At 42.4% G+C, this 27,538-nt stretch overlaps 1 protein-coding gene across 1 annotated transcript in view; it reads left to right on the top strand.

Annotated features, from left to right (window-relative positions):
* Nucleotides 1-27,037, top strand: part of TXLNG (taxilin gamma) — a 52,403-nt gene extending 25,366 nt beyond the window's left edge. The window contains exons 2-10 of the mRNA XM_027095768.1: nucleotides 1,409-1,712; nucleotides 4,257-4,348; nucleotides 10,204-10,374; nucleotides 11,996-12,190; nucleotides 14,356-14,475; nucleotides 16,114-16,188; nucleotides 22,068-22,160; nucleotides 22,802-22,897; nucleotides 23,905-27,037. Of these exons, the coding sequence (XP_026951569.1) occupies nucleotides 1,409-1,712; nucleotides 4,257-4,348; nucleotides 10,204-10,374; nucleotides 11,996-12,190; nucleotides 14,356-14,475; nucleotides 16,114-16,188; nucleotides 22,068-22,160; nucleotides 22,802-22,897; nucleotides 23,905-24,195 (1,437 nt within the window). The 3' untranslated portion in view covers nucleotides 24,196-27,037. The remainder of the gene's footprint in view (nucleotides 1-1,408; nucleotides 1,713-4,256; nucleotides 4,349-10,203; nucleotides 10,375-11,995; nucleotides 12,191-14,355; nucleotides 14,476-16,113; nucleotides 16,189-22,067; nucleotides 22,161-22,801; nucleotides 22,898-23,904) is intronic.
* The last annotated feature ends 501 nt before the right edge of the window (nucleotides 27,038-27,538 follow it).

The following is a 27,538-nucleotide window of genomic DNA, read 5'->3' as shown; positions in this document are numbered from 1 at the left end:
TTTTTTTTGAAACAAGTTTAGATGTACAACTAAATGGCATTTCTTGCTTCCTTTGGTACCACTGAGTTCTGTGATTTGTTTTAACTTTAATTTTCTTTCTTTTTTTAATTTTTATTTTTATTGGAGTATAGTTGATTTACAATGTTGTGTTAGTTTCAGGTGTACAGCAAAGTGAATCACTTACACATACACATATATCCACTGTTTTTTAGGTTCTTTTCCCATATAGGCCATTACAGAGTATTGAGTAGAGTTCCCTGTGCTATACAGTAGGTCCTTATTAGTTATCTATTTTGATATATAGTAGTGTGTATCTGTCAATCCCAACCTCCCAGTTTATCCTTCCCCCCCTTTCCCCCATGGTAACTGTAAGTTTTCTACATCTGTGAGTCTATTTCTGTTTTGTAAATAAGTTCATTTATACCATTTAAAAAATTTATTTATTTATTTATTTTTTTGTGGTATGCGGGCCTCTCACTGTTGTGGCCTCTCCTGTTGCAGAGCACAGGCTCCGGACGCGCAGGCTCAGCGGTCATGGCTCGCGGGCCCAGCCGCTCCGCGGCATGTGGGATCCTCCCAAACCGGGGCACGAACCCGTGTCCCCTGCATCGGCAGGCGGACTCTCAACCACTGCGCCACCAGGGAAGCCCTGTACCATTTTTTTAGATTCTACATATAAACGATATCATATGATATTTGTCTTTCTCTTTCTGACTTACTTTACTCAGTATGATAATCTCTTGGTCCATCTATGTTGCTGCAAATGGCATTTCATGCTTTTTTATGGCTGAGTAGTATTCCATTGTATATATGTAGCATATCTGCTTTTATCCATTCCTCTGTTGATGGACATTTAGGTTGCTTCCATGTCCTGGCTATTGTCAGTAGTGCTGCAGTGCATGTATCTTTTTGAATTATGGTATTCTCAGGGTATATGCCCAGTAGTGGGATTGCTGGATCATATGGTAATTCTATTTTTAGTTTTTTAAGGGACCTCCGTACTGTTCTCCATATTGGCTGTATCAATTTACATTCCCACCAACAGTGCAAGAGGGTTCCCTTTTCTCCACACCCTCTCCAGCATTTATTGTTTGTAGATTTTTTGATGATGGCCATTCTGACTGGTGTGAGGTAATACCTCATTGTAGTTTTGATTTGCATTTCTCTGATAATTAGTGATATTAAGCATCTTTCCGTGTGTTTTTTGGCCATCTTAACTTTAATTTTCTTATTTACAGTGAGGTCACCTTTCAGCGAAACTTAGAAATTACCATGTTTACATCGGTTTTACAAACGACTAAGAAAGGAAAAAGCTGTCAACCTGTGGTGTGTGATGGATTGTAAACATTGATTACATTTAATTTAACCCCCCTTCCCATCTTTTTTTCTCCTCTCCCCTTCCCTCTAGTTTGTGATTGGCACAATGGAAGAAGCTGGAATGTGCGGGCTAGGGGTGAAAACGGATATGTTGCATAACTCTCAGTCCAATGATATTCTTCAGCATCAAGGCTCACACTGTGGTGGCACAAGTAACAAGCATTCCTTGGAAGAGGATGCACACAGTGACTTTATCACGAAGGGCAGGAGTTTGGTGAGCCCAGAGTACTGCACACGAGAGTCAAGGGAGGAAATTCCTGGGCGAGAGGCTCGAACAGATCCTCCTGATGGTCAGCAAGATTCAGAGTGCGACAGGAACAAAGACAAAACCTTAGGTAACAACCTCAGCTTGGGGGTTGCATGTTTCACACGTTGCTCCTTTGAGTTGTATTGTCCGCAGCACAGGTGATGATGAACATGGCCAGCGTCGGGGGCAATGTTGCTCAGCTGACACATCTGTTGTTTTCAGTGGGGCAGGCAGCCTGTCTGCTGCAGTGACGTGCCGGGGGGCCCGAGACAGCAGAGGAGGAGGTTACTTCTCTCTCAGTAGTCAAGAATGGGCTTTCGTGAAAAAAATCTGGGGCCAATTTGACAGGAGTAGTCCCCACCCCCAGCTTCACCATGAGGCTTGCAGGATCTTAGTTCCCTGACCAGGGGTTGAACCCGCGCCCTTGGCAGTGAAAGCGCGGAGTCCTAACTACTGGATCACCAGGGAAGTCCCAGACGGAAGTAGTATTTGATTTGCCTTCTTTGCATCTTTAATGTAGTCTGACCAAAATTTACTGCGAAAACTGTGTATTTATTTGATCATTTTATTTTAAACCTAGTCACAAAACTTTAGAGACGATATAACGTTGGGTGAAGTTCAAGAAGTGGGCTAACACTGGTTTTCAAGGGTATGTTTTCTTCTGCTGTGTTTGAGATTCAGGATGAAGAATGCGGTACAGTAAATCTCATTAGGAAATCTGAATTCCCCTTTTATTTTAAGCTTACTGGTTGCCCCTACGTTTTTTATACTTATTCTACCTGAGATTAACAGTGTTTAAATTTGTTTGGTTTTCTATATGCTGAGTTGGAGTGATCCTTCGTATTATACCCATTTTCTGTTAACTTGGCAAACTTAAAATTATTTTTCATATTTCTATAAATTTTTAATTCCTTACGAACAAGACAAATTTCTTCAATATTAGCAGCCCCAGTTAAATGTGTAAAAGCAGAAGGAGTCTTAAAAAGTTACACATAATGTTACCATGCGACCCTGCAGTTCTACATCTAGTTATATTCCCAAGAGGGTTGAAAACGTGTCCACACAAAAACGTGTCCAGGAGTGCTCAAGGCGGCATTATTCATGATAGCTGTAAAGTCCAAACAACACAGTTACCCATCAGCTGATGAGTGGATAAACAAAATGTGGTCTGTCTGTACATGGAATATTATTCAGTGGTAGAAAGGAATGAAGTCTTCATACATTGTGGGTGAAGCTTTAAACTATTATGCTAAGTGAAAGAAACCAGACACAAAAGACCGCAAATTATATGATTCCACTTAATATGAAATGTCTAGAATTGGCAAATCCATGGAAACAGGAAGTAGAGTAGTGGCTGCCAGGGACCTGGAGGAGGGAGCCTCGGGAGTGACTGCTCATGGGCATGGGGTTTCTGAAATTAGACAGTGGTGATAGTTGTACGACTTAGTGATTATACTTAACTGTACACTTTAAAAGGGTGAATTTTATGGTATGTGAGTTGTATCTCAGAAAAAACCAGGTAGAGTGTGAGTTTAAAAATCTTCATAAAAATTGCAAGTTACCTTACTGTTATTTCTAATCATATTCAGTAATCATATTTTGTCATCTCTCTTAAAATTCTTATTGGCCTTGGGCCAAACGAGAGAGGATTTGTTGCTAAAATTTTCTGTGGTTGGAAAAGGATTCTGTTTTGAAGTTAGCCTACTTGTTTTCCTCATAGCAATCTGAACACCATACACCAAAGTCAGAGTCATTTTCACTTTTATTTTTTTTTCTCGCCATGCTGCACAGCGTGCGGGATCTTAGTTCCCCAACTAGGGATTGAACCCGTGCCCCCTGCAGTGGAAGCACGGAGTCTTAACCACTGGACCACCAGGGAATTGCCATCACATATGTATTTTTAATGAAATACTCTTCATGAAGAGTGAACGTTTAAAAAAATAAAAATGGTACCTACCACCCAGCTGAAGAAATAAAACTTATCACTTATTTTTAAAACACCATTTGTTCCATCCTGTCTCAGTCACCTGCTTCTCACTGCCAGAGTCCTTAAAATACTGTTCAGCTCTTTTTCCCAAGGGAAGTGCCATCTTGACATCCTCCTTCTTCTTTTTTTTACACTAAATTTGGTTAACACACAGAATCTGCTTACTAAGTCATCAGAAGTTATTTAAATTGCTCAAAGGCAAAGATCTGTGTCACCAGTGATAATGAGCGTCTTAGATAGGCGGAGAGTACCACCCGAAATTGCCTTTGAACTTCCTTCTATATTCGTACTTGGTTAGGAGGAAGCATATAAAAATATTCTGCCCTTTGTAACTTGCCCTTTGTCTTAACCTGAATATCAGTGGTTAAGCAAGGGAATTTTTAAGCCTTCAGCAAGAGTTCTTTTCACAAATAGCTCGCAGTGTTAGTGAGTGAAGAAATTTGGGGTGGAGATGGGGAGGAAGGGGTGCCTGCTGACCCAGATTTTAAAAATAGCTTTCTTAATTTAGCTAGTAAATCTCTTATTTCTAGTTATAGGCATAAATTATTTTACTCTGGATGTCAGAACATAGGAAGTGTTATTTAGAATTTACAGGTTGATCTCATTCTTCTTCTGGGACTTATTTCTTATCTTGTTAATCATCAGGAAAAGAAGTCTTATTATTGATGCAAGCCCTAAACACCCTTTCAACTCCAGAAGAAAAGCTGGCAGCTCTCTGTAAGAAATATGCCGATCTTGTGAGTATTGAATCAAGGGAGTGAGGTCCATATAAAGCATAGCAAAATGTGTATGTGCTTGATAAGCTTTTTAAAATATGATGTAGCTTTTGATGTGGCTTTACATGTAAAATTATACTTTACTCCAGAATTGAAGAGGAGAATCTGATTTCTTGGGGCTTTTTGTTGCTTGTATGACTTCATTTTGTAAGGTGTTACATATATAGAGCATTATAATGCTAAAGATACAGCATAGGTTTTCTAAAACTCAGTCTTGTGTTGTGTTGCTTTAAATGCCAGTCAGTTGGAGTGTAGTGGTTCCTGTAGTTAACTTTTCCCAAGGGAATTCTAGAGATAAAGGCTCTAACCATTGTGACTGAAATTGTGAGTTAGGTGAAATAGTCTACTAAAACAATACTGTGTCTCAGGAAGTATTTATTTAGTATCTAATATGTGCCAGGCATTACTTTTTCCATCTTCCAAAGAAATTAACCTCATTTGTTCTGTGCCTGAGTAATTTCAAGTAGCATTAATTCTCTTTGTCAAATTATGAAAGCAGTCTCAATATGGAAACACTGCTGTCCTCTTTAAGTTGAAGAATGGGGAAGCCATTGAACTGTTTGAAATAAGGGTTGTGGGAAGCTTTTAGAACGAATGGTTCTAATATGCTAAGTTAATGTCTTTTGTGAAATACTTAGGTGAGTTATCATGGACAATGTTTATGCGTTTTCGTCTGTTGTTAAAGCAGTTATTCCGTGTCGTAAATGCTACTTTTTGTCAGTGACCAGCTTTGGAAATGAATTATTACTCAATTACAGTTATATTTTCCTTCAGTTTACAAAGGGGTCCGTGAATACCCCCACTTAGCTGGCGTTCAGCAGTCTGGCACCTTCTGTTCAGAGCAGCAGGACACCCTGTGCATCAATGAAAATAGCCTAGAACAGTCACAGATACGAAGATGGCAGAAAACACAAGGTCAGATTGTTGGCTTCAGGAAAGGAACACTTCCATTGGCTGTGGAAGACAGTCCCTCTTGGTTCCATCCACATGAAGAGAATCACGTGAGAAGTGGTAGAAAAAGAAGACAAAAACAAAAAAGGGAAAAGAAAAAAAATGGAGAAAAGAGTAAGAGAGAAAAAAGTAGTGTAGCAGGTTAGCTACTTGACCCAGTGTTGTTGGGACAACAGCAGACAGTCACACGTGGATTAGGAGAAGAAAGGGCAGATAGTGGCCTAGAGCAGTCCCTCTTAGACTCACACAGATGCTGGGACTTCTGTTGTTCAAAGGCACGTTGTGATTCACTGTGTCTGGGGCCTGAGGTGAGGTTGATGATGATACTCTTACCCCTTGCATCACACTTTTTAAGCAGCAAGGGTCTAGGGCGTTTTGTTTGTGGCCTTTGCTTTGTGTGTGGGGGGGGAGGGTGTGGTTGATTCTTTTAAAGCACCAGTAATCATCGCTACATTCATTTTAGGATGTGACACGTTGAAGACTTGCTTAGAGAGCAGCCTCTCTTTGATTTAGATTTGTGCTGAGCATATGAAGGACGAAACGTGTACTGTTTTCAGAAAATGTTATAAAGCTTTGTTTCTTGAAACAACACTCATTTCTTTTAAAAGGTAGAGCATATAGGTTATATAGCAGTGAGACTATCAAGGCAGTAGGCTTTTCCCGAGGATTATTCCGTAAACTTCCCTTTTGCCATCACTGTCCTCTGTCCTTTTGGTGACAGCATCGTCTGACATCACTGGTGCTTGTGGCTCAGACAGGTAGGAAAGTCCTGTAGAGCAGCTGGAGGGGTGCCTGCGCTGTGATGGGGATTGTCCTCTGGGGAGATCTTGTGGCTGCCACGTTCACCAGATAACATGGGTTTATGAAATTGTCACATTTCACTTGCTAAGTGTGGATCCCATTAGGCCTGTAACATGGTCCTTAAGTACGTAGTGGTGCTGTTCTTTCCCATTCCTTAGTTTGTGTAGATTATTATAGTGTAATAATAAATCTTGATTTTCTGGTTGGGTAGGTGTATCTTCTCTTCATCAGAAGTATCTTGGCTGTTCTTGACTCTTTACTCTATAAAATTTTAGATTCAACTTATTAGTTCCATGGGAAGGAAACACCCCTTGGGGATTTTGAGGAGCATTTTATGGAATCTATAGTTGCATTCAGGGGAGAATTATACAATCCTTAAGAAATTAACGGAGCTTAAAAAGTGGATATCCTTATGGGGGAAAAAATGAATTTAGATCCTTGAACACCATATACAGTGATTAAGGACTTAAATGAAAATTTTAGGTATCATTTAGCTTCATTTAAATATATTAATAGGTGAATATTTTTCCAAACTTGAATTAAAAGAAGGATTTCTTATGACACAAAAAGCACTGCCAGAGAAAAGATTTCAGAAATTGGCTGTATTGAAATTAAGACTTTCTATTCATCAAACGACATTTTCAAAGAAAGTGAGAAGACACATTACAAACTGGGGAGAACATATTTCCAACAAATAATAACCAGTAGAAGATTCAATGTGAGGAATATCCAAGGAACACCTACAAACGAATACAAAAAGGACAATTAGCCCAATGGAAAGCTTGGCAAGAGATGTGTAGGAGGCATTTCATAGAAGTGGAGAAACATCAAGATTCGAAGATATCTTAACATAAAGGTAAACATACAAGGGATGTTCGATCTTATGAATACAGGGAAATGCAAATCAAGACCATAGCAACATGCTATTTTATGTCCAGTGTAAGTGGCATAAAGGAAGAATTGTGATCGTATGAAGTTTTTGGAGAAGTGCATCTACATGATTTCTTATAAATTGCTGGTGTGAGAGTAAATGTGCCGGCCACTCTGGAAAACAGTGTTCCATTGTCATGTGCAACAGAACATTTATTGATTGATTGATTGATTGCGGTACGCGGGCCTCTCACTGTTGTGGCCTCTCCCGTTGCGGAGCACAGGCTCCGGACGCGCAGGCCCAGTGGCCATGGCTCACGGGCCCAGCCGCTCCACGGCATGCGGGAACCTCCCGGACCGGGGCACGAACCCGTGTCCCCTGCACCGGCAGGCGGACTCTCAACCACTGCGCCACCAGGGAAGCCCGCAACAGAACATTTAGAAATCACTTCCCCACAACCCTAGTTCTAGGTTTGCACTCAGGATAAATTCTTGCATGGTGTATACCAGGAAGCCCATGTGTGAGAATATGCGAATTGTTGTGAGTACCTGGAAACAACTCAATTGCCTATTGACAAGAGACTGGGTCAACAAAGTGTGTTGTGTGCTGCGTATTTTTATTTTATTTTATAAAATATTTATTTATTTATTGGCTGCATCAAGTCTTAGTTGTGGCCTGTGGGATCTTTCCTTGCAGCATGTGGGCTCTCTAGTTGCGGCACATGGGCTCATTTTAGTTGTGGTGTGCAGGCTTAGTTGCCCCGCGGCATGTGGGATCTTAGTTCCCCGGCCAGGGATCGAACCCACGTCGCCTGCATTGGAAGGCAGATTCTTAACCACTGGACCACCAGGGAAGTCCCTGCATAGTTTTTATTTATTTATTTTTTTATTTTTTTATTTTTTTTGCGGTACGCGGGCTTCTCACTGTTGTGGCCTCTCCCGTTGCGGAGCACAGGCTCCGGACGTGCAGGCCCAGCGGCCATGGCACACGGGCCCAGCTGCTCCGCGGCACGTGGGATCTTCCCGGACTGGGGCACGAGCCCATGTCCCCTGCATCAGCAGGCGGACTCTCAACCACTGCGCCATCAGGGAAGTGCCCTGCGTAGTTTTTTTTTTTTTTTTGCAGTACGCGGGCCTCTCACTGTTGTGGCCTCTCCCGTTGTGGAGCACAGGCTCCGGACGCGCAGGCTCAGCGGCCATGGCTCACGGGCGTAGCCGCTCCGCGGCATGTGGGATCTTCCCGGACCGGGGCACGAACCCGTGTCCCCTGCATCAACAGGTGGACTCTCAACTACTGTGCCACCAGGGAAGCCCCTTGCATAGTTTTTAAAAAGTGAAATAGCATACAACCTGAGGGCCAAAGCCGGCAAGGCCTGTTTTTGTACTGACCACAAGCTAAGAATGGTTTTACTTAATTGTTGTTTAAAAGTGTTGTTTAAAAGACAGTGACGACACAACCGACATGTTATGGCCTGCAAAGCCTAAAATATTTCCTTTCTGGCCATTTACAGAGTAAGTTTGCTGGTGCCTGTTCTGTAGCTACATGCAAACAATCTGAATGAATCCTAGCAGTGTAATCTTCAGCTGTGCTGTCCAGAATGGTAGCCACTAGTCATTTGTGGCCATTTAATCTTGAATTCATTTATTTTAATTTTTAAAGATTTATTTACTTATTTATTTATGGCTGCATTGGGTCTTAGCATGTGGGATCTTTGTTGTGGCATGCGGGCTCTTTTGTTGCGGCACCTGGGCTCTTCGTTGTAGTGTGCAGGCTTCTCTCTAGTTGTGGCGTACGGGTTTTCTCTTCTTTAGTTGTGGTGCGCAGGTTCCAGGGCACGAGGGCTCTGTAGTTGTGGCGCGTGGGCTCTGCAGTTTGCAGTACGTGGGCTCTAGCTGAGGCATGCGAGCTCAGTAGTTGTGTCGTGCGGGCTTAGTTGCCCCGTGGCATGTGGGATCTTAGTTCCCTGGCCAGGTATCGAACCCGAGTCCCCTGCACTGTAAGGCGGATTCCTTACCACTGGACCACCAGGGAAGTCCCTTGAGTTCATTTAAATTAAAGAAAATTTAAATTTTGGTTTCTCAGTTGCAGTAGCCACAATAAAGTCAGAACAACTAAAATCAAAACGATTTCTTGGGCTTCCGTGGTGGTGCAGTGGTTGAGAGTCCGCCTGCCGATGCAGGGGACACGGTTCGTGTCCCGGTCCGGGAAGATCCCACACGCCGCGGAGCAGCTGGGCCCGTGAGCCATGGCCGCTGAGCCTGCGTGTCCAGAGCCTGTGCTCCGCAGCGGGAGAGGCCACAGCAGTGAGAGGCCCGCGTACCGCAAAAATACAAAAACAAAAAAACGATTTCTTTTAGGACCACACACAGATGACATAAAATACAGAGGAGAGCAAAGGAGTAGTGACCCCAGGATTCAGGGTTGTGGTTACCTTGAATCTGGGGAGGGCGGGGGAAGTTCCAGCCCTCGGTGGAGTTACTGATAGGGTGTGCAGATCCTGCAGCCCACGGTCCTGAGTAAGGTTACTTTACGAGAGTATTTTACAAAAACAGAATTATTTTCTGGGGGGGGGGGGAGGGATTTCCGTAAAGGTGTTTTTAATAGCTATAAGCATCTCGCCTGTAAGGATGTGTGGTATGTTTTGAGAGGCCACAAGGTGTCGCTCTTGCTCTTGAAATAGTGACTCAGCATCCTTTTCTTCTCCAGTTAACAGGTCAGTAAGGCTGCCATCTTATCTGTTAGTGTTGGTGTAACCTTGAAACAGACGCATTTGCTCCAGACCTACAGTTGCAGTGCGCCCCCCTCACTTGCAAAGAACTGAGTGCTGCTTATTGAGTTCTGATTTGGAGGATTGTTTCAATAAAGTAGCTTGAGTGTGTTTTTCAAGAAAGTAAAACTTTCTGGTGTCGATTCCTAAAAAGTCCAAAACGTCATTTTTTTTTGTTTTTAATAAATAAATAAAGAGATTAAGATTGTTTTTTTCCTACCCTAAATCATTTGCTTACTTTCCTATCATAATGGGAAAAGAGAAGGTTGGCAGGGCAGCATGGCATGAAACAGTTAAAATAAAATATTACACTACAATACTGTGGGTTTTTGGAAATGTATTCCTTAGTTCTTATTGTAATTCTTCCAGCCATAACTCAAAGGTTTTCGCTGTATTTCCTAAATGTAAAGTGCTTATTACTTTTAGCTGGAGGAGAGCAGGAACGTTCAGAAGCAAATGAAGATTCTGCAGAAGAAGCAAGCCCAGATCGTGAAAGAGAAAGTTCATTTGCAGAGTGAACACAGCAAGGCTATCTTAGCAAGAAGCAAACTCGAGTCTCTTTGCAGGGAACTTCAGCGTCACAATAAGACGTTAAAGGTGAGTTGGTTCCTTTTGTTTTTCTTTTTTAATTTTTTAAAATTTATTTTTAGCTGTGCTGGATCTTCATTGCTGTGCGCGGGCTTTCTCTAGTTGCGGCGAGCAGGGGCTACTCTTTGTTGCAGTGCATGGGCTTCTCTTGTTGTGGAGCACGGGCTCTAGGCGTGCGGGCTTCAGTAGTTGTGGCTTATGGCCTCAGTGGTTGTGGCTCAAGGACTCTAGAGCTCAGGCTCAGTAGTTGTGGCGCACGGGCTTAATTGCTCCGCGGCATGTGGGATCTTCCCAGACCAGGGCTCAAACACTCTCCCCTGCATTGGCAGGTGGATTCTTAATCACTGCAGCACCAGGGAAGTCTGGTTCCGTTTTCTGTTTTTCAGGAGGGTCTGGCTTAGCTTGATTTATAGTCTCTGTGTACCTATTTGAACTAAATCCGTGTCTCTCCTTGGAGACAGGGATGCCACCGTTCTGTTTTGCTTGGCCTTGTGCTTCTTAACGCACCTCATACTTGCTCGTGGGGAATCTAGATGAGATTGATGTTTAGACCACAGCTTTCCCACTAGGAGCCATGGCTTAGGAAGCTCAAATTTGCAGTTTCCTGCTGAGCACTGAGGTCGTTCATTAGCACGTGTGAAAAGTGGACATGAAATGAGAAGCCGAGTAGGAGCAGACTTGAGGGAAGGGAAAGGCCCCACTGAGCTCCTCAAGGGCTGTTCGTTGGTTATATCACCGGCCACGCTTGTCCATCCCAGTTCCCCATTGCCAAGTACTTTTAGAAGAGCGCTTATTCCTCGGCTGATTAAAAGACAAAGCAGCGGGTATCCAAAAGTTAGTTGGTACCAACAGAGGAAGAAGGGAAGAAGGCAGAGACACAGGGGTGGGCCTGTCCTCATGTGCAGTTGTGGTGTGATTTTGACTGAGCCGCATTGCTCGTGAGACTCCCCCACCATGGCAGGCACCCAAGGCCCTAGAACATAGGAGCCCTCAGGAAATGGATCTTGACCTGATGTGGGAGCCGTTAGGTTTTCTTTGCTTTTGAATCCTTGGATTTCGGTGTTCACGAAACTGAGTGGTATTTTTTCCCCATAGCAAGTCCACACTTTGATTGGACTGGTAATGCTTTAGACACTAGACACCTAAAGGTCTCTTAGCACTTGGATCTGAGCAAGAGTTGGGACTAAGCTTTTAAGATGCAGATTCCTTTTGTCCCTTGCCATCTAGGGAGTAGAAGGTGCGACTCAGAAAGTGAAGGGCAGGAAGGGATCGCCCTCTTCCGGCTGATTTCAGATGCTGCCCTGCAGGACTAGCCAGGGGGGAGGGTATTTGGGAAGCCCGCGTGGAGGGGGCTAGCTGCCTGGCAAGACTCCTTCCTCGTCTCTCAGTGTGATCACAGAGCGCTTACTGTAGAGCAGGGCAGGCGGCGCCTCTCTGATTATCTACCTAGGAGAAGCTGCTTGCTTTCAAACGAGAGCCTTCCGGTCCTAAATAAAGGGAAGGAATTCTAGTTCAGAAGCACCACTTCAGGGCAGCAAGCAGTGAACCCACATGGCAGTAGTGTCTTTTGTGGGCGTCTGTGCCATCTTATAGGTCTGTACGATTAACAGAAATTGTTTTGGATAATAAGGAAGAAAATATGCAGCAGGCACGAGAGGAGGAAGAAAGACGGAAAGAGGCCACTGCACACTTCCAAATCACTTTGAATGAAATCCAGGCACAGCTGGAGCAACACGACATACACAACGCCAAGCTCCGCCAGGAGAACGTCGAGCTGGGCGAAAAGCTGAAGAAGCTCATCGAGCAGTACGCACTGAGGGAGGAGGTAGGGCAGCTGGTGTGTCCCCTCACTACGAACCAAAAGCATTCACTAAAGCTCTTCCTTCAGGGTGTTTTAGAACCTTCTTCCTCCAGGGTGTTTTAGAACCGTTGTGTATGCATGGTGGAAGTCTGGCCTTCCCTCGCAGGACTCGTGGGGACCATACTCGATGGCCCGGAAGTCAGTGGATTTGGGTGCGTGAGGCGATTTCTTGGAGACAGTGTTAAGCACTACTCGTCTTCCATGTGATTCTGGAAGATTGTAATTTTAGCATAGATTTTCCCCTTGTCTAGACTAAAAGTGAGTAAATACCTGGCCCCAAACTACACTGTATTTTAGACGTCTATGATAATCTGTATGGTCTACACTATCATTCCATTATGCCTGTGTTTCAGATATTTTTTTTTAGTGGAGGTTTTATAGTATTTGGGAGAAAAAACGAACCTATTTCTAAACCCTTATACACCCAATTGAAGTAAAAAGTTTACTGGAAGGGTCTGTGGCACCTCATCTTGGTCACTGGCCTCCAACTAAGACTTAGTTCTACAAGCCAGTTGGGAAGTCTGGGCGTGGTGTCTAGATTAAATGCAAGTAGGCGATCATGTGCTTTTTTAAAGTTCCTCCCTTTTAGAGGTCAGATGGGCAGGAACAAAGGGTTAGGTTCTTTAAATGACACATTCCCTGCCTTTTAAGTTAGTAAAATGTTCTCTTATGTGTGTTGTATCCCTTATAGAGGTAGATTAAAATAGCTGATTTAAAAAAAAAAAAGATTGTGGCATCTCTGTGGGTTATTTTATCCAGTTTTCAAGGCAAACTTTATATTAATTTAGTTTTCCATATAGCCCTTTAAAAACTGTTAGTTTTTTTAAAGATTTTCTTTTTATCACTCTCGATGCTTTTTGCTTACCTTTTTCCCCCTTATTATTATGGAAAATTATAAACGAAGAAAGTAGAGACTGTATCACCTGGTTTTAGCAAATGAAACCACAGTTTCAACTATATTCCCATCACTTTCCCCTGGGTTATTTTGAAGCAAATCCAAGGTATCAGTCCATTCATATATATTTGAGGGTGTACCTCACAAAGACTAAGGATTCATTTTTAGATGTGACCACAATACCATTTTCATACCTGAAAAATTAGCAGTAATTATTTAATATTAAAATCTAGTCATCGTTTACATTTTTCCGATTGTCTCCCCGTTTTTTTTTAAAAAAGAAAAAACCTATTTGAATCATCCAGATAAAGCCCGTCTGCTTCACTGGCTGACGTGTGTCAAGTCTCTAACATAAACATTTCCTTTTCTCTCTTTTTTATTCTTACAGTGTGTTTGTTGAAGAAACTCTTTTTGTCCTAGAGAATAAATTTTCTATTAGATTATAAAGCCCTCACTTTTCTTAAAATTATTGTTTTAGTTTTGTAGTTTAATATGACAGTCTGCCACATTATAGATGTAGAAAATTTGAAAGCTATGTATGTTGAAATCACATTACCTGTGAGCCTTATTCAGTTTGAGTATTATTGAATGTTCCTTCCTTGGTCAGGGAGGGATGTTCTGATGACTTTATTGTACATAAACAACCACTTAATAATTTCACTTGGAAATCATAATGACCTTTTATCAAATTTATCTGGTAAGTGCCAGGCACCGAGCACCTTACATAGTATAGCCATTGCGTTGGCCTTTACAGTGCTGCAGTGTGGGTGTGGCTGCCCCCCACAGGTGAGGGGACTGACGTTCAGCAAGGGGGAGAATTCGACTGGGGCCATTCCTCCCATCACAGCATGCTGCCTCCAATTGAGAGATTTGGGAAAATTTAATGGGGAGAAAAAAATATCCAGTAATTATGTGTATGATGTATTATGGGTTTAACAGTTTGATCTCCGTAGCCGTCTTTTTCTTGATACAATTTGAGCTTCATTTTCACCTTACGGCAGAAATAGTATGAGGCCGGCTGCTGAGGTGCTGCTGGGCCATCTCCGGAGGGAGGGATGCCGACACAGGCTTCTGCCAGCACAGCATGCAGACAGGCACCTTGCTGGTATTAGCCCCGGTGGTATTAGCAGGAAAAGCAGCCTCATGAGTGAGGTCTTGTAACTTGTGTCGTGTTTCCTCGTCATCCTGTCCCTTATTTCATTAAGTGACGGAAGAAATTTTACGTTCCCCGCAGCACATTGATAAAGTATTCAAACACAAGGAACTGCAGCAGCAGCTTGTGGACGCCAAACTGCAGCAGACGACACAGCTGATAAAAGAAGCTGATGAGAAGCATCAAAGAGAGAGAGAGTTTGTAAGTTTGCAATTTCTTAAAAAAAGAAATGATTGCCAAAATTGTAACCAAAGCCATTTAAAACATTTAAACTTATTCTACATTTAAATTAGCACTGGGTTGTGCTAATTGTTTTTTTCTCTAGATTGTGAAGGGCATGTGTGTGTTAGAAAACATTAGCTTTTTCTTTCTATTTAACTTTATATACAGAAGATACACTGGAGAGATTAGACCAAGTTACTGCAAAGACCTGCACTGATAGGACTTTTCTGTGCTTAGAATATTTATTTCACTTTTTAGATAATGGCCACCAAGTTTAAGAATTATAGCAGTATTTAACACATTAAATTTGGGGATTCGATTTAATAGCAAGCTTTCCAAACATGGGTGTCCTTCATACTGTTACAGTTTATTTCAAACAAGTAACTTGAAACTAGGGAAACTTATTTGTTTACTCTGGTATAATTTTCTGAAAGACTTTAGCAGAATTCTCTACATCCTGATCGCTCGGCATTATGCTCAGTAATCGTGGCAGCGGAACGCCACTGGGTTTGTATATTTAACACATGCAAATTTCACTTCACCTGCTTAACCAAAAAAAAAGTCAGAAGTGGTTACGATAATGAGGACAGTCCCATCCAGATTTCACTTAAGTAACCTAGGCCCTGAGGCGAGCCAGGTCTAAAGACTCGGGTCCTGAGTGGCCCTCATGATGTGAACATGTCACTCTGAGTGTGAGTCTAGGGTTAAGAGAGAGACATTTTTCATACACCGTGGTCGTTCCATGTGAACTGACAGCGCCGTCCCATGCATAACTGAAGAGACAGTTGTCATTTCCCAAGTTAGAATAGAAATATGATACACATATTTAAATAAATACATACGATACATCTATTTCTGGTTGGTTTTAAGGACTTTTCAAAACCTACTGGACTAAGTGTGACATTTTACTTCAGGGACTGAATTTCACAGCTGCCTACTATGCAATTTCACTACATAATTTTCTTAAACTCAAGTATATAAATTAAAGCTCCCATCCCATCACCACCCCTACCCCCACCCCCAGCTTTAAAAAAAATGTGATCAGAAACCAGGTTCCTGATTTCATTGTTTTGCTCCATACAGTGCCTCATCTTGCCTCTCATGGAGCAGAGGGGCTTTCTAATTTTCTTTTCTTTTTTGGCCACACCACATAGCATGCGGGATCTTAGTTCCCTGACCAGGGATCGAACCTGTGCCCCCTGCAGTGGAAGCGCAGTCTTAACCACTGGACCGCCAGGGACGTCCCAGAGGGGCTTTCTAAATGACCCAGATAATGTCGAGATTCTCAGCCATGTTTTCTGCTCAATACTAGACTTCTCATTATTTTCATCTAAAAGACAACAGTTTAACCCTGAGTTTTGTAAACCTATTATTAGGCCTCCTGGGTACTTCTTCTAAGCAATAAAAGAGTATTCCTACATTCCTAAGTGTTAACAATGGAACAGATCAAAGATACAGGTAATTAGCAATTGATGTGACAGAATGTTTCATTCATAGAGTCGTGGTTCTTGCTAAAATAATGAGTGGAAGGGTTAAGCCTAACTATCTGGTCGTTGGACGTTGTAGTCATATTTGTAATGACTATTAGTATTTTGCCAGAATGTTTCTGTCTTCTAGTTATTAAAAGAAGCAACGGAATCAAGACACAAATATGAACAAATGAAACAACAAGAAGTACAACTAAAACAGCAGGTAACTTGACGGCAGGGGTAGTAGAATTTGTAAGAAAAAAATCTATGGTTCATTTGATACATACCTTGAATCTCCTCTAAGATGATTTTGCTTGCTCCCAGCAGACCTGAGAGTAGATCACACGTCCCTCTTGGAGTTTTCGTCTTCCTTTCGGGTGGCCACCTCATCCTGATTTGCCTCGGACTTTCCTGGTTTTAGCACTCGGTCCCAGGAATCAGGCAGAAGGGACAGTTTGTCCCGCTATGTGCAGGTCCTCCTTCCAGTATCACACGTATTTCCTCCCTTTCTCTGTCTGTTCCCATGTGTGTCAGCTAATTTCCTACTAAAGAAAAACTGATAAATCTTCAGATTTTAGTTCTTTTTTGTGAGGTTGAACCATATGAAATTGCTGATACTTATTTGACCTACAAAATGGCATTTTCATATAGTGTAACGTAAAATCTTTAAAATTTTGTGCTATGAGCCTGTAACCTATTTTAAAAAACTACCTATTGATCATGCATTTCCACTCCCAGGTAGAGTATGGAGGTGGTGGCCACCTTAATGCGGGCCCCCAACTTTCCTTCCTCCCTCCCTCCCTCCCTTCTTCCCCTGTACAATATTGTTCACTATAGCCACCATGCTGTACATGAGATCCCTGGAACTTATTCATCTTCTGATTGAAAGTTTGTACCCTTTGACCAACATCTTCCCCTTTCTCCCCGCCCTCCACCTCTGGCAACCACCATTCTACTCTGTTTCTTTGAGTTTGGCTTTTTTAGATTCTACAGGTAAGTGATTATCATACGGTATTTAGTATTTGTCTTTCTGTGTCTCACTTATTTCACTTAGCATAATGCCCTCAAAGCCCATCCACTGTGTCACAAATTGTAAGATTTTCTTCTTTCTTATGGCTGAATAATATTCCATTGTGTATATACACCACATTTTCTTTATCCAGTTATATGTTGATGGACACTTAGGTTTCTTCCATACCTTGGCTATTGTGAATAATGCTGCAATGAACATGGGAGTGCTGATATCTCTTTGAGATCCTGTTTTCATTTCTTTTGGATATATACCCAGAAGTGGAATTTCTGAATCATGGTGGTTCTATTTTTAATTTTTTGAGGAGTCTTTATACTGTTTTCCATAGTGGCTGCAGCAGTTTACAATTCTACTGACAGTGCACAAGGTTCCCTTTTCTCCACACCCTCTCCAGCATTTGTTAACAGGTGTGAGGTGATATCTTACTGTGGTTTTGATTTGTATTTCCTTGATGACTAGTGATGCTGAGCACCTTTTCATGTACTTGTTGGCCATTTGTATGTCTTTGGAAAAATGTCTATTCAAGCTGGTTTTTAAATTAAGATTTTAAAAATTTTTTTAATTTATTTTTTGCTATTGAGTTGTATGAGTTCCTTATATATTTTGGATATTAACCCTTTATCAGATATATATGGTTTGTAGATATTTTCTCCCATTCCGTAGACTGCCTTTTCATTCTGTTGATTGTTTTTTGTGCAGAAGCTTTTTAGTTTGATGTAGTCCCACGTGTTGATTTTTGCTTTTGTTGCTTGTGCTTTTGTTGTCATATCCAAAAATTCATTGCCAAGACCACTGTCAAGGATCTTTTTAACCTATGTTTTCTTCTAGGAGTTTTACAGTTTCATATCTCCTGTTTAAGTCCTTAACCTATTTCAAGTTAATTTTTGTGACTGGTGCAAGATAGCAGTCCAGTTTCATTCCTCTGCATGTGGTTATCCAGTTTTCCCAACACCTTTTATTGAAGATACTTTCCTTTCCCCATTGAGTATTCTTGGCTCAAATACTTGAGCCAAGAATATTATTGTCAAATATTGTCAAATATTATTGACCATATTTGTCAAATATTATTGACCATATTTGTGTGGGTTTATTTTTGTTTTGTTTCAAATTTATTTATTTATTTTTTGGCTGTGTTGGGTCTTCGTTGCTGTGCGCAGGCTTTCTCTAGTTGGGGTGAGCAGGGGCTACTCTTGATTGTGTTGTGCAGGCCTCTCATCGCGGTGGCTTCTCTTGTTGCAGAGCATGGGCTCTAGGCGCATGGGCTTCAGTAGTTGTGGCACATGGGCTCAGTAGTTGTGGCACACGGGCTTAGTTGCTCCGCAGTATGTGGGATCTTCCCGGACCAGGGCTTAAACCCATGTCCCCTGCCTTGGCAGGCAGATTCTTAAGCACTGTGCCACCAGGGAAGTCCCTGTGTGGGTTTTTTTGGGGGGCTCTCAGTTCTGACCCCGTTGGTCTGTGTCTCTGCTTTTAATGCCCATAGTATATTGTTTTGGTTACTATAGCTTTGTAATGAAGCTTGAAATCAGGGAGTGTAATACCTCTAGCTTTGTTTTCTCAAGATTGCTTTGGCTATTTTGTTCTGTTTGTTTGTTTCTGTGGTTCCATACACATTCTAGGGTTATTTGTTCTATTTCTATGGCAAATGCCATTGGAGTTTTGATAGGGCTTTGGCTAGTGTGGACATTGTTAACAATATTTACTCTTCTGATCCATGAACACAGGGTACCTTTCCACTTATTTTTGTCTTCAATTTCTTTCATCAATGTCTTACAGTTTTCAGTGTATAGATTTTTCATTTCGTTGGTTAAATGTATTCCTAAGTATTTTTTTAATGCTATAGAAAATAGGATTATTTTATTTATTTCTGTTTATTCCTTTTTCAGATATTTTGTTGTTAGTGTATAGAAACATAACTGATTTCTGTATGTTGATTTTGTATCCCGAAACCTTACTGAATTTATTCTACCAGTTTTTTTGTGGGGTCTTCAGGATTTTCTATATATAAGATCATGTCATCAGCAAACAGACAGTTTTGCTTATTCCTTTCTGCTTTGGATGCTGTTTATTTCTTGTTTAATTGCTCAGGCTAGGAATTTCACTATTGTGTTGAATAGAAGTGGTGAGAGTGGGCATCCTGTCTTGTTCCTGATCTTAGAGGGAAAGCTTTCAGCCTTCAACTGACTTGAGTGTGATGTTAGCTGTGGCTCTGTCATATATGGCCTTTATTATATTAAGTATGTTCCTTCCTTGTACCCAGTTTGTTGAGCGTTTTTTTGTTTGTTTTGTTTTGTTTCGTCTTGGCTGCACTACGCGGCTTGTGGGATCTTAGTTCCCTGACCAGGGATTGAATCCGTGCCCTTGGCAGTGAAAGCGCAGATTCCTAACCACTGGACCACCAGGGATTCCCTGTTAAGCATTTTTATCATGAATTTATGTTGAATTTTACCACATGCATTTTCTGCATCTATTAGATCATACGATTTTTGTCTTTCATGCTATTGTATTAACGTGGTGTGTCACATTTATTGATTTGCCTATGTTGAACCATCCTTGTAGTTTTCTTATCTGGCCTGTACTGTCTTATCTGGCTTTGGTATCAGGGCAATGCTGGCCTTGTAGAATGAGTTCTCTTCACTTTTTGGGAAGAGTTTGATAAGAATTGGTGTTTGTTCTTCTTTCAGTGTTTGGTAGAATTCACCCATGAAGCTGTCTAGGCCTAGGCTTTTCTTCGTTGCCTCCCTGCTTTTCAGTCCAGACCCCTTAGGTTTGTTCTAATGCAGTCTTTCTCTGTGGTGCCTTGTATGGAGTAAGGGTAGCAGATGCCTCCCCACTCAAAGAAGAGGTACAGGAAGGACTTCCCATGTCTTCACAGACAGGTGAAATTAGGCATTTGTACCTACAATTCACCCTTTCTCAGAAAAGTAGATTACATTTTGATGAAAAAATGTATTACTCATTTTGAAAGTTTATTATGTAACAAGTTTTTTAAATGTAAGGACTCTAGATTAGTTCTAAAATGCAGACTGGCCTGAATCTGTATGAACACATTTCTTGAGTGCTGTTTGTCTTTGGGTGCGTTTTACAGCGTGGTGACACTCGTTTCCTATAAAGCTAGCCTAACTTAGAGTGAAAACTGAAGAAGTCTTTTGAACTTTCCACCGTAAGTTATTGTGCTAGAATGCTTCTAGGAGACTTTGAACCCCTTACTAGCCCTATAAATTCAGTTGTCCACATAAATGGAGAAGAGAATCAATGTGGAAAACGTATAAAAAGTCTATAGATAGCTTTGGAAGATGGACTTTAATGCAGGGCCCCAGAGGGCCCTTCTACCGAGTTCACAGGCAGCTCCAGTTCTGTTGTACTGTTAGCAGTGCAGCTTCTCTTGTCTGTGATCTGTGTCGCCCTGAGTCATGTTATCTGATCGTTAATTTGTTTCCTTTGCTGCCGCCTCTTCCTTTTCCTGCTCCCCAAATGTGCTGTTCTTCCCAAGAGTCCATCTCATTCTCTGCTCTTGCCCACCATGTCCGTTTCCAGGCTTTGTTGATGACCTTAGTCTTATTGGTGTGTTTTGACCAATTTTGTTATCTAGGCCCTTAAGTCCAAGATGGTAGTTGCCACTTACTCATTGCCCAGAGGGGGCCAGCGTTGAACTCTGACGGGACAGTCCACCTGGATGTTCTGTCTTTGATAAAAACAGACCATGCTAAGACTGCCATAACTTCTAATCTCCCTCAGGTGCTGGAACTGCTCCACCAGTCTGCCCGAGCCTCACCGCTGTTCCGACCCCAGGCCAGCGGCCCTGGCGGCTCTGTCACCATGTGCCCCTCTATGGACTGCTCTGCTTGGAAATCCTCTGCGCTATTCTCTTCACCCTGAAATTTCTGTTGGTACCGGCCTTCAGCCTCCCCCACCTGGGGGCGTGCTTTGGCTGTCTTATGGTAGCTTCGCCTGGCCTGTTGCCATTGGTAGCGTCGCTTTTGGTCCGCGTCTCCTTCCCACACAGCGGAGCTGGCCTCCCCGTCTTTCCACCGGCTGCTCCGCTCCCTCCCAGGGCATCTCCCCTCCCGCCCTGGTCTTGGTTTCTCTTTATGCTCCGCACACAGCACTGCTGAAGGTGGACAGGCATCGCTGACGCTGTTTCTTGGCCGCTGGTGATCTTTTCTTCTCCGCTTTCTTTATATGTGCTGTGTGATCTTGAGCAAAGCACTTTATTCCTCCAGGCCTGTTTCCTCATCCTGAAATAATGCAGTTACATTAGGTGGGCTCTCAGGGTTCCCACCTTGTCTGAAATGAAATAATTCAGCCTGCCCTTGAGACCTAGCTTGGGCCTCAGCCACAAGGAGCTTCCCTAACTATTCTATTCTGACCCCTACCGCGCCTCCCCCCACCCCTGGCTTCTGTTAATTCCTGTCCTGGGGGAGAAGGTGACTCTGTGTTCTAAATTCTGCTTGCCTTATCGGTTAGTGCCTTATTTTCCCAGCTAGAATAAAAATTCCTTAAGGGTGGGAGTTAAAAGAAAAATTGCTGTTTCTACTTCTTTCAGCTTTTTTCTCTTAACTATACTCCCACTGAATTCTTTCTCCCCTAACCACACCAATCCTTTGGCTTCTGTTTCATTTTCCTGCCTACATTAAGAAAAGAGATATCCCTGATTTCAAGCTAGGAACTGTGCAGGTGGTATTCTAAGAGAATGATCTTTTTCCAAGGACAATTTTTCAAATATAAGGAGAGGAGGTAGTTCATAAAGGATTAATTGTATGAAATTTATAGCTATTCCACATACTTCAGTTTTTATTATAATTGGCGGAATGGAGCTAATATTTGTACATTTTAAACAGTTTCATCTAAAGATGGTGAGGTTAACATAACTTCCTAAGTTTCAGTGCATTCCAGTGGGTTCTTAGAACTGCAGCCATTGATGTCTGGGGTCGAGGATTGGGTGTGCATTTGTTCTTATTTCTGTCGCTTATAACAGGTAACGTTTAACCATATTATGTTCTTTTTGAAAGTGTTTGGGATTTTAAATCATTTACCTAGAACTCTGAATTTTTTATACTTGTTTTCTGTAGCTTTCTCTTTATATGGATAAGTTTGAAGAATTCCAGACTACCATGGCAAAAAGTAATGAACTGTTTACAACCTTCCGGCAGGAAATGGAAAAGGTATTTGCCTATTTTTAGTGGAGTATTGCCTAAAGGGGAATTTATATAAGAAGCTGTTTTAAGCATGATTGCTACTTGGATGAGTTCATGTTTTTACTGTACTGTCTTCATTTCATCTCTTCTGATCCTCCAGTGGCATCATGTTTAGTCACTTTGCCCTCAGTAGTACCCCATGTAGCTAGTGATCTCTAGGCCCTCACAGTTGTCTTTATTAAAGTTAACTCCTCTATTAAATACAATTTGTTGCTAGCCGTAAAGCGGTGTCTTTACTTGCTTCAGGTGATACCTCCCAGCCCCACCCCACACCCTTTTCACAAAGCTCGATGTCCTTGGAGATCAAATTATTTAAAGACAACCACGCCCAGAACAGTAACTACGTATTTTGGTTGGTTGATACAGATCAGTGTTTCTACCTTTTTAGCTTTTTTTTTCCTTCTTCTTCTTCGTTTATACTCCCACTGAATTCTTTCTCCCTCAAGCAAACCAATTTTTTGGCGTCTGGTTCTTTTTCCTGCCTGTGATAAGGAAGGCGGTATCCTCGATATTAAACTGAGAACTAGTATGCGCATGGTCAGGGGGTGGGGCGGGCTGTAGAGATAAGGGAACCTTGAATTTAAATTTGCAATTGTGTCGATTCGCAGATGACAAAGAAAATTAAAAAACTGGAAAAAGAAACGATAATATGGCGGACCAAATGGGAAAACAATAACAAAGCACTTCTGCAAATGGCTGAAGAGGTGAGGTGGTTTCCCGCGGGCTCATGATGTTCAGGTAGCTGACAGGGCAGGGGGACGTGCCTTGTGACACTGCCGTCCTAGCCGAGGGCTCTGGCCAGAGCTGCTGAGTGGGATCTGTCCCGGCAGGAGTCGCAGCTAGAGTCCCAGGTGACGTGGGCTTTCCCACCGCTCAGCCGGCATTTGATTGACTGGGTCTGGGGCTGAGGGTCGGGGAATCTGCCTTCCGACCAGGTGCCCACCTGGCCAGCACAGGCCACTGACTCGGGTGCCTCTCTCTCCACCTCGACTTACTCTTTCTGAAAAGGTAGCATAGTACTTTTTGCCAGTCTTACGAAGCTGAGATGTACTGTTTGCAAACACTAAATATCACACCTTAAATCCTGTTCTTATCTGAGGATTGGTAAAAACAAGAGAAATCTAGGTGGAAATAAGATGAGTCCTCCTCTTTTTTAAGCAGGCCCTTCATTTTTTATCCGCTAGTCTTTGGTGGTGAGTATCTTCAATTTCGTTAGTAATTCATCAATACAAAATGCTTTTAAAAGTGGGCTTTGGTCTTTTTTTTTTTTTTTTTTGCGGTACGCGGGTCTCTCACTGTTGTGGCCTCTCCCGCTGTGGAGCACAGGCTCCGGGCGCGCAGGGTCAGCGGCCATGGCTCATGGGCCCAGCCGCTCTGCGGCGTGTGGGATCTTCCCGGACCGGGGCACGAACCCGTGTCCCCTGCATCGGCAGGCGGACTCTCAACCACTGCGCCACTAGGGAAGCCCAGCTTTGGTTCTTTTTAAGAAACATGACGGGGAATTTCATTTTGTCACCCCAGAACCACGTTAATTGGTGTCTGTAGCTATGTGTGCAGAAGGCAGGTGGCGGGACGTTGGGAGGTGTTGAAGAAACCGAACATGTTCAAGAGGTGACCCAACAAGTGGCTCAAAAGACTTAAATTTGTTGTATCCGGTAACCTAACTTGTATTCAGTTGGGTTACATAGATCCTGCTTTTTCCTCTTTGCAGAAAACTGTGCGAGATAAAGAGTACAAGGCCTTTCACATAAAACTGGAACGGCTGGAGAAGCTGTGCCGGGCCCTGCAGACGGAGAGGAACGAGCTCAGTGAGAAGGTCGAGGTGCTGAAGGAACAGGTCTCGGGGAGGGCGGCGGGCGGGGGCCCAGCGCCGCCCAGGGTCCAGCCCTGCGCTGCCCCGGCTTCTGCCGAGGAGCCCAGCGCCGCCTGGCAAAGCACTGCCCGTGTCAGCCCGGAGGCCGAGTCCCTGGGTGCCGGGCCCAGCATCGAGTCAGTTGACTGAGATCAAGTATGATCACTGTATCGAGAGCTCTATTTTGTGTATAACTTTCTCTGTTAGTAGTAACTTGGTTTTGTGGTGAAAATTTTCTTACTTTTTCTACCATATCTGTATTTTCTTAGAACTACTGGACTTATGTGGTACAGGAGGCTGCTTGGCAGGTTTGAATAGTTTTACTCTCTACATTTTCCTCAGCTGTGTTGCACATCTGCCTCTTTCCCCTTCATCGGAATGCATGTGCTCATTGCCTTTCTCCCTCTCCCCTGCTGCTTGCACAGAATTGTCCGAATTAAAATGTCACTCACCAGGGCTGACCATTACAAGGGAACTTTGTTCTGATAACGGTTCCCCACCCCCACCCCCGCCCCGCGGCTTGTGGGATCTTCGTTCCCTGATGAGGGATTGAACCAGTCCTAACCACTGGACCGCCAGGGAAGTCCCTGATAATGGTTCCTGATGTGAAAACAATACTCGTTTAAACATCCTGCCCCTCCCGCAATTAATATTACTCAAAGAAAAATATCAAGGTGATTAGATATTTGTCTAATAGCCCATTTTAAATGCCAAGTAAAAATAAAACTCTAGGCTTGGGTCAGAAACAAGCATAGCATATTTGATTCAAATTAGCTTTTTGATATTTTTATCACTTGACAAATTGAGGTGGCTGCAAGCCTAGACTTGGTTTTGGCAGAATATGTACATAAAGGTGTAACTTTTAAACAAAGTAGTATATACAGCCAAATCCTTGGAGAGACAGGGCTAACGTTTATGTGATTAAAAACAGTCCCACCACTGTTTTCAGGATAGAAGCAGTATCTGAATTTGGACCACCTGGATGCCCGCTGTGTGGGGAGCCTGGTGGTTGGTTTGCGTGCGCATCCTCCACTTCCCACGGAGGGCTGCCACTGACAGTCCTTTGTCAGTCAGTGTAAGGCGATGAGGATAAAATCATGTGTAGCTTTCCTTAAGCGGAAGTCCCTCCACTACCTTCTGGCTGCTTGAAAGTTGGTGTCCAACTGTTCCGACAGTCCAAACAGCACGGTTCTCCAGGGTTTTTTAAAGGGAATTTTAATTATGATCATGCTAACTGAATGAAACTGATTCCATTTCTAAAACAAAGACTGGAACCAGCATTAACTTTGAGGAAACTTGGCAGAGAGTAGCCAGGATCTATTTATTACTTATGCTTTCAGTCTGTTTCTGCCCCTTTTCTTAGTGTTTTTTTGGGTTTTTTTTTTTTTTTTTAGTAAAACCCAGTATTATCAAGGTGTCTACACTTGGAATGGGGGACTTCGGAAATGCAGCACATCACTTTTGGATTTGCTCTCTAACTTCCTTTGTTCTTCACAGTGTCACATGTGGTCGAGTTTATACACATCATTAGCCAGGCTGCACTGATGAGAGTTTTGACTTTGTCCCTGGTATAATTTGCATTGAAATACTTTATGAAATAAAAAGGCTCTATTAGAACTGATGTTAGCACATTCCACTGAGCAAAACTATCAAACTGACACTTCTTATATTGCTTACTGGACCGAATAAACTCCCTTCTGTCCAGTTAAAAGGGTTTTTCTCTTTGTTAAAGTTTTATTTGTCCTGTCACGTTCATGGTCTAAACTGGGTTGAAGAATTGAAAACTGTCCAATAGATAGGCAACAGCGCCTGGAGTGGCGGATTATATCTAAGCTTCCGCCATCAGTCATGTTAATCAAAGGGCCAGACAGTGAAGGAAAAGAAACCCACAAAGTTGGTTATCTAATTACTGTGCAAATGAGTCGGAAGCAAAAACAAACACATCCTCCTCCAGCAGCCTTTTATAGATACCCCCTTCGGTTACTAAATGAAATATTGGACTCATTTCCCTGAGAGGAAATGCAGGTATACATCAGAAATACACTCTACTGTAAAATTGGTACTAATGATCCCATTTCACAAGCGCTCTGCTGGATGTACAGCTCTTAGCATCTTAAGCCATTTGTGTAGCCCGCCACGTTTCTTTGTGGTGCTTGTCCTGTGTGGAAGATTGTAACGGACCTGTTGCGTGTTTTCAAGGGCTTTGTAAAGCGACATGATTTACAGTACTTGGCCTGCTGCTTTCGGCTTACTGTGTATTTTTAGCTAGATGCTCTCATGGTGTTTAAAGGACATGGATTCTCTCTGGGGTGCATTTGGTATCCTTTCAGAATCTCTCCTTCCATTACCCTGTGAATAAATACAAACGGGACCCTCTGAGAAGGACACGCTCCTAAAGCAATCACCTCGCCAGCCCAGTGTTGTGGCTTTGTAGCACACCCTGTTTCTACCACATTCTAGAACACTGTAATGCTACTAAGGCTGGCCCAGGAAAGATTGAAATGTCAAATTTGCTTCAACTGCATTTGCTGCACCATCATGGAATCTTGATGTATATTATTTATAGTGGCAGGAGACTCCAAGGAGTAGAGAAAACTTGGGTCTTGGCTAATGGACCATTTCATCCTCAGACTTGTAGGAGTACATTTCTTGGTCTTGAGACCAGTATTTTTTAGTTATGTATGCAACTGCCTTTACTACACCTGGTTGTCAATTCAATTCTCAGGTGTTGCAGAAAAATCTACCTCTTTCAGACTGTAGATGGAAATAACTGTGAAAAAATGATGCAGATATCTTCTAGTTTGTGCTAAACACACTGCTTTATTTTTACAGCCCACGTCTTTCATGAGGATACGAATTGTTAAGAGGCAGTCTTGTTTTGCTTTTCAAAGACATTTTGTAGAGATTTTTCACTAATGTGAATCTGATTTTATCTACTCAATTCTGTATAGATTAAGTAAATATGTATGATAAACTTAACAGCTTCTGTGTATTCTTTTGTTGCCCATGTGACCTTAATGCCGATCAAGTGCAAAGACAGTTGTAGATACTGTTCCTTGTGCCTTAAAAAATAGCTTCATTACTGTATGATTCAAGAAAGAAGATGGGGCACCAGCCACTCAGATTGGGTGACAGAAGACGAGTTTTATGTAGCCAGACCCTTTTTTTAACCTCTAAAATAGAGAACTAGGAAAACTCTACAGTGTAGTTGCTGTCAGAGCTTCAAAAATCTACAAGGACTGGATTTCTTCAGTTTGGGTGCTCTTAGCACATTCCAGGGTGTACCTATCTCAGCAGCAGGAGAGTAGGTATGTACACAGGGGCACATAGGAAAAGACCTTATTTGATGGTGAACAAAAAGTATTTAAGCACATATAGTCAAATATACGAAGGAGTTGGCAAACTTTTCCTGTAAGTCAGGTAAGTCAGCAAGTAAGTATTTTAGGATTACTGTGGTTGTTTCTTCCTAAACAACAAACAACCTTTAAAAATC

Source organism: Aethalodelphis obliquidens, unplaced genomic scaffold (genome assembly GCF_003676395.1).
Source record: "Aethalodelphis obliquidens isolate GAN/ISIS:26980383/991018 unplaced genomic scaffold, ASM367639v1 scaffold94, whole genome shotgun sequence".
NCBI lineage: Eukaryota > Metazoa > Chordata > Mammalia > Artiodactyla > Delphinidae > Aethalodelphis > Aethalodelphis obliquidens.
This window is presented reverse-complemented; position numbering and strand designations above follow the sequence as displayed.